This window comes from Merops nubicus, unplaced genomic scaffold (assembly GCF_000691845.1).
Source record: "Merops nubicus isolate BGI_N331 unplaced genomic scaffold, ASM69184v1 Scaffold51553, whole genome shotgun sequence".
Taxonomy (NCBI): Eukaryota; Metazoa; Chordata; class Aves; order Coraciiformes; family Meropidae; genus Merops; species Merops nubicus.
Window position 1 is genome coordinate 1 of NW_008599234.1, and position 10,148 is coordinate 10,148.

The following is a 10,148-nucleotide window of genomic DNA, read 5'->3' on the forward strand; positions in this document are numbered from 1 at the left end:
CGGCCCGGGCGTTGTGAGCCCTGTCCTGTCCCGTCCCGCGGCCGGGCCAGTCGTGGCGCGCTCGCCGGGGAGCCGAGGGCAACCAGGGCCGCTCTGCGGGGTAACCGGGTGCTCTGCAGCCGGCGCTTGCCCAGGGTTGCAGAAAAAACAATCCCAAACCCACTTAAATTTCTTTTTAATTAGGAGAGGCATGTAATTGCATGTCCGGGGAGGCTATCCCACTATTCCTTTTACATCCACTTGGCTGCGCGTTAGCCCATCTTACATAAAGTTACTCTGTGGCTTGGGGAAAATGCCCTTAGGGAACTGCAGGCCGGTTTTGCTGCCAAGATAGCATCGAGCATGACTTGTGCGATGAAATAATAGAAGTACGGAGTTCAGGAGTTCAGCTTTATTTAAAGTCTGTGCCTGCAGTGAGCCCCAGTGTCAAATATTCACGTGCGCAGCGTGCTTGCATGCAGTACGGTTCATGTGCAGTACAGCTCCATAAAAGAGTAATAAAGATAAGAATGATACCCTTTTTTTAATACCACTGTTAACATATGTGGAGTGATACCAGTGGTGGTTTTGTTTATTTGTTTTAAACGTTATGTTACAAAGGCGTATTTATTTAACATGATTCTTCTATATGTATACAGTCAGGATAAAAGGTTTTATGTACACTTAATGTAGTACTTTGTTACTTTTAAACCTTCTAGTTTTAGATCCATTATTAACTAGCATCTTTGTTAATACACATAATTACATTCTGGTTGACATATAAATAATAAACCTTTTTCCCCCCAGGATTTTATGTTTCAGCAAACAATGTTAAGAGTAAAGGATCCTAAGAAGTCACTGGATTTTTATACAAGAGTTCTTGGAATGACGTGAGTACTAGTTATATGCCACAATAAGTTTGGGGTTTCTTACTGTTCTTTTGAAAAGCAAACGTTTTGGTTTTTTGATGTAATTATCCTAATTGGTCTGACTACATAAACAATGCTGGCCCATCAGCTGATGCCCAGTTGGACAGCCTGGCAGTCTCTGAGAACTCCCACAGCATGGTTAATGCTTATGCTGCAAATGAACTAATACTGCCCTTGATTAGAAACTTCTGGATTTTCGTAAATAGGTCATTAATTATCAGTGTGTAGCTTGCTTACTTCCTTCTCACTAAGCCTGCTGCTAACTGGTAACTGTTAAGATGGTGCTTATAATCAGGAGTCATTGCTATTAATCTTGCAATAAAGTGTTCTGTGTTCTCAGAGGTAGCTTCTGACCACCTCTGGTTGTAAGAGACCAAGGCTATGGAGGCTGGAGACAAGGTCCCAACCTTCAGTCTTTTGGGTAAGGCTGTTGGGAGACGTATGCCCTGCAGTAGCCTAATGTGTTGTATGCTAAGGCTCTGTGCACATTCCTGATGTTTGATATGAGTTATTTCAAAACAAAATTCTAGCATATTTTTAAACACCTTAAAAAGAAGCCAGACTAAAGTAAAATAAACTACTTGCACTTTAGTGAAAATGTGGGCGTGAGAAACTAAAAATTAAATACCTAGTAAGCTGAAAAAGAAATCAAATTAGTTTTGCATGCCTACTTATTCTGGTTAAATATCCTACATAAAAATGTGTACCTCAAATATATTTTTAATTTATCCAGTTGTCACATCTGAAATTAATTTTATCTTTATACCTAGCTATTGAAATTGTAAAAATATTTCTTCTAAAGCTATGTTTGCTTTTTAATCCTGCTGTGTTAAACTTTGTCTGGTGCCAGTGAGCTCCCCAGAATGAGGAAGTTTCAAAGGCAGAGTTTTTGTCTTTATCTTTTTATTCCTTGATGATATTTTAAAGTGGATAAACATAAAGGTCTTCCTGAGGATATATGGAAAAGTAGTGGCAACCTCAAAACATGAGCCTTTGTAGTAACTTTGTTATGCAGTTAAAGATAGTTTGGCTTTTAAGCATCTGATTCTTCTAATTTTTGTAGGTTTGTAAGGTGTTCTGGAGTGTTTCTATTTGATAGTTCAAAATGTAGCTATTTTAAGCTGTAGATTACAATCAGAAATGCAGAACATCAGGGCAGTGATTCTTCCATGGGGAAGCATCAGGGTTTATTTGCAAGATACAAGAGTACCTTTGTTCAGTTACTATTTCAAAATAATGTTGCCATTTAGACTGCTTCAAAAATTTGACTTTCCTACTATGAAGTTCTCGCTCTATTTTCTGGCATATGAAGATAAAAATGATATCCCAAAAGAGAAGACTGAGAGAACACCTTGGACCTTCTCTAGAAAAGCTACACTTGAACTGACACAGTAAGTATGAATATAATGAGAGATGACATTGAGCTAACAGTGATTAAACAGAAGTAGATGAGGCTAAAACCTGTCAGATTGGATAAAAGCTGTAACCTTTACTGTGGAAAAATTTTCCCTGTCATATAACCTTAAAATATGGTTGAGATCTTGGATACTTGGCAATATAATCTTTCTTTTTTCAGAGCTCTTTCAGACTGCTAGGTGAAAAGTGGTAGATAAATATGAAATAATGCTTGCTGTATTTTGAGTATATATGCTAACTGGGTAGGGAATCCACAGAATTCAGGAAAACCCAGTTAGAATTTTTTTTGGATCCCCAGAGCATCCTAGTAATGGATAACTGATCCCTTTGTACTGTAATCAAAAGAGGTATTAAATGAAAACATACACTTCCCATAAACAGGACATTTTGGTTAATGGTACTGATCATTGTAATTGTGCAGAAAGAATGTCCCCAATGCCCCACTGTATTGCTTAGCTTCAGGACCTGCTACCCTTGCTGTTTGTCCCCCAGTGATGCATAGATAGACTGACTCGTGCAGGGCAACCTTCTGTCTGATCTGAATGAGACAGGGGTGTCTCTACCTCATTCAAATGTAGAACCTGAATACAAGTGAAGGGCTGTGAATGTGACTGGTTTAACCCTGAGAATACACCTAAGATTTGTGACTAGGGAAAAGTATTCATAGTTTAATGAATGCAGCCAACAACTGAAATTCTCAGGTTTCTTAAGAAAAACAACTTATCCTCCTAAGGAAACAACATACAAGATTTGTTAATTCCAATGCTTTTCTTCAATATGTAATAATTACTTCTTACAGCAACTGGGGCACTGAAAATGATGAAAAGCAGTCTTACCACAATGGCAATTCAGATCCCCGAGGATTTGGTAGGTCTTAGTTTTGCATCTGTAGTTTCTAAGCTTTAGTTTATTGTGATTACATTTTTTCTCCTGTGTATTGAGGGAAAATGGAGTTTCAAGTGTTTTTTACAAAATATCTATATAAATTTTGTGCAAAGGTTATTGGGTAAATATATGCTGTAGTCTTTTTTTAATGAGAACTAGTAGAAAAATTTTAAACTTGTACAGGCAAAAGGACTCCTAATAGGTTACTTCTAAGAAAACATACTAGCACTGTGAAAGAAGGGCTCTTGTATCTCATCTTTTATCTCTCTTCTTGCAGCCTGCATGCTGTGAAAGCAGGCAAATGTTTCAGAGTGATGAGCCACAGTTAAAATTTCTTTAATCCTATGGCAAGCAAATATGCTATAGTAAATATTCTATGATGAACAGTAATGGCTCTTGTGTACCAGATTACTATGGTGTTTAGACTGATTTAGGTGAGGGTTTTTATTTTATAATCCACTAGTTACCCACTTCAAGGTAGAAGGAGAATTGTGTTTGTAGTACTGAGGATAGCATTCGCGTGGCTCAATTTGATATTTTGAGTGCTTGAAAGGTCACTGGCTTGTGAAGTCAGTTTCATACTCAATCTAGCCACTTGACATTTAAAGCTTCTCAATTTATTTGTAAGCTCAGGCTTTGTGTGGTGCTAGTGCTAGCTTCTACAAATACAGCATTAATGATAAACTCCTTGTATGGCTGAACTGACCAAATGCAACAAAATCCTTATATGTGAACATGCTTTGAGAAATGAAATAGAAATAAACTGGTCTGACTGAAAATCTTTTTTCCTACTCTAGATAATATTCTTATCTAAATAATAGGAGATTTTAATTTGAAAGTTCCTATTTTAAAAGGCATTCTTAAAAAGCCAACATTGTGAAGGAGAAAAATGTTAATATCCCAAATGCTTTCTTATGGAAGCAATGTTTTTCTTGTATCCAGTCATCTTATGTGAATTACAGCATGTAAACATTTTCCACAAGATGAAATGTTGAGCAAACTTCTCAGAACACTCAGCAATGCTTACAATGTTCTTCACTCTTGACCTTGTTGCACAGGACACATTGGAATTGCTGTCCCTGATGTCCATAAAGCTTGTAAGAGGTTTGAAGAATTAGGAGTGAAATTTGTGAAGAAACCAGATGATGGTAAGTCTTAATTAGAAATTTAATTTTTTTTCCCCTTGTTTTTAATGTGGACTGTATAGTAGATCTTCCTGGAAAGCTGGGTAATACCTTTCTAGTACTTGTCACTACTTAGATGTTGATAGAACCAGTTACCTCTGCACCCTCTTAGACAGTAGGCAAAACTGAGAATAGATCTATCTTGGTACCACAGTTAATCTGTCCAGCTGTGTGTCTTCTGTTTGTAGTCTGGCCTTCATGTGCTCTGTTGATGTCATAGTTGACTATGTGTACTACTGCCTAGAGTTAGGACAGAATTTACTTGAACATAGATCAAATGCACACACGTTGCATCTGTTTGGTTCTTATAATATGAAAATAACTCAGAAGAAATAACTCCCACCCATTAAAACTGAGTAATTCTTTATTTTTTCTGGCTATTTTTCTTTAAATCCACCTAATGTCACCTACTAGCTATTTTCATTTTAACTGTTTTGTTAGCTTTTGTAGAAATAACATCATTAGTCTGTATCATAATTGACTTGTACAAGTTTTAGTAAAAGATGCATAGAAACATTGCATAGAAAACAATGACTGTCTATGTCAAATTAGCCTAAAATGCAGAGATCAGTGGTGAGGGGTCTTGCATTTTTCAACTGGATCCTTTTCCTTGAGGAGAACTCATGAGAGTTTTAGGACCAATGTGTTCCAAAATGGACATCTAATACTCAACAACATGCACAAATCTGTGATACTACTTCTTTCTGGCTTCTAGACTTGCCTCTACTAATGGTGGTGAGGTTTTTTTTCAGTTTGAAAGTAAAATTAGTACATGAAACTTCAGTTTACATATATTGGAATTGATCTTCTAGATTCCTTTCCAGAGTAGTAAGCAATTGAAAAGAGACTTCAGTGATTATTATCTTATTCATTCTGTTCTCAGCTGAATCCAATGTAAGAAGTGCAAATGAAAACCTAATCTGAACATAGATTTCTAGTAGAGTTTCTGAGCCCTTTTTAGAACCTTTTCAGTTCAGCTTCTGTTGAACCCTGAGAGAGCTGAAGTGGGAGATCTGACTTTGATTCTGTATACCTATTCTCTCTGAAGTTTTTGCAGCTAGTATATATTAACAATTAGGTTGCTTCTGTTACAGTAAATAGCCTAATAGATCAAGTATAATGAAAAGTGGGTGGTTAACACTTCATGATAACATGTTACACTGTGCTATCCTAATTACTATTGAAGACAACTTTTGGGAACATTGTTGTAATGAATAGTTGTTTTTTTTCAACAGTAACATTCAAAATGTTCCTGCCCTGCATTTCTCTGTTTTATGAAGTGATGCAAATGTGTAGTGTAAACCACATCAGGGGTGGGGGAAAAACCAAACAAAACCCAGCAACATAAAACTTCAGTGTGGAGGCAGGAATGGTGGGAGATGAACAGGGCAGAAGGCAGGATTTTATACTGGCAAAGCCAGTTGAAGGAAGTATGTCGAAACATCTGGGAGCACAAAAATATTTTTCTGAATTTAGAGAATGAACACTTAGAGGGGCATAGGCAGAAAACTTAAATCAAAAGATAGAATTTCTAAGTGACCTTAAACTACAGCTTTGGTGAGAGTAAGCTTGACAATTTAGCATACAAGGAACTAATTCGGATTAAAAACTAATCTGGATGTTTTCAGAGTTGGCTGGCTAAATTTGAACTAATTCGCATGCAAAAGGAAAACAAGGAAAAATATTTTTCAAAGTAGTCATGTTTAACGTTAAGGGCTAGTCATATAGTCTTAACTTTATCTTGTTTGCTTGCTTTTCTAATAGGTAAAATGAAAGGACTTGCATTTATTCAGGATCCTGATGGCTACTGGATTGAAATTTTGAATCCTAACCACATGGTGACTCTCACTTAGTTCTAATGAAGTACGTTATATAAGAGATGCCCACGTTCAGTCCCCTGGAGAAAATCTGTAATGGTGTTTGTGAAATTCTCACTTAATGGAGAGGAATCAGTCGTGTTCAGAGCCTCCTCTAAGACTATCCCCTGGGACCTCACTGTACCTGAATTCATTTCTTCTTGGCCTGTGATGCCACTGAAATATATTTCCTATTAGGAATACTAAACATGATTTGGAAGAGCACTTAAACAGATTCTCTTCTTGAGCATTGATTATGTTAATATTTCACTGAACACTGTAAGAAGGTATGTGACCAGAAATTAACTGTATTTCATGCTATTTAGATTTACACCACCACCAATAAAAATCCCATGTTATTACTGATGAGCTTCAACAAGGAGGGGGAAAAAAAACTTCAGAATTTTTTTTTATGAAGTCAAATATCCTGATGGCTTCATGCCCTATCTTGTGTACTAGAAAATAAAATGTCAGACTAACTTTGACTTTAATAGTAGCATGTTCATGAAACTCCTAATACTACGTTATGCCAGGCAAAACTCTTTAAGGAACAGCCTTTATCAGCCTTGCTTAGAACAAAAACTTTGCTGAAGCAATAGATCAGTCCTGCAGAAAGAATTCAGTCTTTCAGCTTCTGGCTGCTGACTGACAGGCAAAGTAAGAGGTCCCACAGCTGCTAACTGACTGTGATATATCTTGTCTCTTCCAACACTAGAAAGAACTTGCTTATAACTTTAGTTCAATTGACATTCTAGGGCTATATTTCACTTAAATACTCTGTATGTTCTGCCTTAGGAAATTAATAAAAAGACTATTGGAAACAACAGTGTCCTATTAGTAGACATTCTGATCTGCCCTCTCAAATCAAGTGATGGTTACTGAGATGATGCCTGTGAACAGCAGGAAAACATCTAACAGTTACACGTGTTATGCAAATTATTTGATTTTATGCTGTTCCACCTGTTACGAACAGTGTAAACCATGTCAAGTTTTGAAATCCTGTTGTTTCTTCCAACAGGGAAACCCCCCTCTGCTCTGTCTGACTGTGGTTTGAGTAGCATTTAACTCCTACCACGTCTTCAGTTAGAGACTATTGAATAGTGGGAATGGCATTGCAGGCTGCTTCCAATAAAGCATTGGTGAAAACTACAAAGTGAGTTTAAAGCAGCATGACCTGTTGCTTTGCCAAGTTTTGGTATTCTAGAGAACTGAAAGGCTCTTTGTTTTGATTTGTGGCTTCTTTTTTAAGAAATCTGGTGATAAAAGAATATGAATTGGGAGCACAATAGTGAAGAAGATAACTGTGAGACTTGATTAACAGGGTGTTTGAGTAGCTTAATGATAATGTGCAGAGTTTATAATAACTGTCAGTAACTCCCTGGCTTATAATTTAAAACAGAAATGTAGAAAGTATTGCATTTGAGTTCATCTATACAAATATAGAGATTAATGACTTAAAAGCTAAATTTTGTCGTCCTATTTCCTTATCTGAAAAGTCCTTAATTCTCTGCCTCATCTTAGCAAGTCAGTATATATATAAACAGTAATTTTACAGAACTCCATAAGAAAAATAATTCATAAAACTTAATCCAAGATACCTTGTTTATCCTTGAAAATGAGTACAATAGATTATAAAGCTCAAATGAAGCATATGTGTTGGAAAACAGGAATATGAAAACTATTGCTCTGCTTAATACCCTCTACAGATGTACAAGTGATCATAAATACATTGGAAGGTAGACACAGTAACGCAAAAGATAGTCTTGTTTTCAGTTTTCTGTTTGTTATATGAAGCAACCCTGGTATTTTAAAATGTCATTTGCATGCCATTTTCTGGCTGGTGTCTACAGTATCTACAGATAACTGTGCTTTAGGTGGTGCCTTATCAGTGTCATTAAACAATAGATTCTTTCCCTTCTTGAGTATTTGCCAAGTTCTTTTTTTTTTCTGCAACAGGAAACACTGTTGGTTCATAGTTGCATTCCTTATTGTCACCCTTTTATACTTCCAGAGCTAACACCTCTCCTGTTGCCTGTCTCATTCCTTGTGTCATTGATTATTCTCCTGTATGTTAGGTCATTTTGGTAGGGACAATATAGTTACTACTGTTTGGAGAGAGATTCCTGAGTAAGTGAGCTGTCATTATTAATAGCTGGCACCACATGATCTCACAGTCTTCTTCCCCACATGTGTGGGGCTGCTGGCACTGCACCCCCTACCCCAAGCAGGCTAATTCAGCTAGCGGCAAAGATTTTCTTGAGTGATGGATTAGTTTTAGTCTAAGTTTATTAAGCAGAAATGAGGAGCCAGTTCAAAGCTCCTTAGTTTCCTGAATGAGTAAATAAAGCTGTTGGTTTAGGTCAGCTGACTCATGTAACCACACCCTACTTAAAAAAAATAAGTACACAATACTGCAGAATATCTTACAGCAGCAATTGAGAGAACTCTTAATTGGAAGACTTGTAGTGTCACTTTAGTATGGTAACTTCTGAAGTTAGTAGGATGAGAATACTGCCAAGAAGCATGAGAGAGGTGCAGTAATGAGACAAAGTAGTCAGCTGATTGCAGCTTACGTAAGTTTTGCTGGCTCGAGTTTTTTTTTTTCACAGATCCCTTTTGCTCCTTGTACTCTCAAATACAAACTTAAAATGACATAAAACTTGGCTGGAGCATAAATGCTAATTCAGTTCCTTACCTTTGAGAATCTCTCATCAGACTATATGAGTAGAAAAATTTAGACTAACAGTAGTCTGAGTGACATTACCTAAAACTAAGTTTTATTTCAGTCAATACAGGTATATAATCCAAAGCCTTATGACCACCGTGGCAGCAAATAGCAAAATTTGCAGCATGTAACTTCTTGGTGGTTTGTATTTTATCAACGTATCAAGTGTTTCATACAGACTTGTTTCACTACATTTCAAAGTACAGGTGTGACTCGAAAAGCTATTGACCCAGTTGTATGGAATCCAGTAATTAAAACTGGGATAGTTCATAAATCAGATGATTAAGTCAAAGTGTGTGCATATGTAGTTCTGTGGGCAACTACATGAGAAGGAGCAGGCTACGCTGAAGGTTCTCTGGTTAGTACTGAAGTGTTACTCTAAGCACGTTTGCTAATCTTGGAATGACCTGTGGGGTTTTGTGTGCTTGAGAAAGTGTAGCCAATGTGATAGATGATGTAATACAGAGGAAACTAGTAGAAAACCACTAGTGTCTAGGAACTAGTTCCAGCAGTATTATGAAGTGGGAAAAGTAATGTGTTTTTGTTTTACCAAAAAAAAAAAACAAACTTACTGCTGCTTGCCATACTGAGAACTGATTAAACTTGGCATTCTCAGTTAGGAAATCCAAGAATAAACTGCTGAAAAATAACACTTAATGATTCCTTTCACCTGCAACAGCCATTAAGATTTTAGTTGTAAACTTCTGAAGTCGTTTGATGTTCTCACTCATTCTGGATGCTATTTTTATATCTTTCAAGGTAACTCTTCTGCTAAATAAAGCATGAAATTAAATAGCATGCAATGTTTTGACATTTGGAGGACTTAAATTTAGCTTCATGCAGTACAGTGGACTTAAACTAATAGTCACGTAGAGACAAGCCACAGACAGGAAGAGGTTCTCCTTGCTCGGGAAAGCAGAATCTGTACCGATTGCAAGCACAGCGGCAATCCCTGTTACACCTACGCAAAGGAAACGTGTACTCTGAACGCAGGTGAGCTCGGCAGGGACGGGTGAATATCAGCGGCTGTTTCACACGGGCTGAGCACCGAAGCGCCGCTTCTGACGCAGGCTGGCCCCGCCGTCAGGAGGCTGCGGCCGCGCAGGTCCCGCACGGCCCTACTGGGGCACCGCTACTGTTAACACCCCCTGAGAGACGCTTCGGTGGCGCTGCA

The 10,148-nt window shown here is 37.5% G+C and overlaps 1 protein-coding gene across 1 annotated transcript; it reads left to right on the forward strand.

The window, feature by feature from the left end:
• The first annotated feature begins 783 nt into the window (after nt 1-783).
• GLO1 (glyoxalase I) lies at nt 784-6,536 on the forward strand. Its single transcript, XM_008937284.1, has 5 exons — nt 784-869; nt 2,159-2,299; nt 3,124-3,191; nt 4,268-4,357; nt 6,158-6,536. The coding sequence occupies exons 1-5, from the start codon at nt 793-795 to the stop codon at nt 6,244-6,246; spliced, it is 465 nt and encodes a 154-aa protein (XP_008935532.1). The 5' UTR covers nt 784-792; the 3' UTR covers nt 6,247-6,536.
• Nucleotides 6,537-10,148: the final 3,612 nt, after the last annotated feature.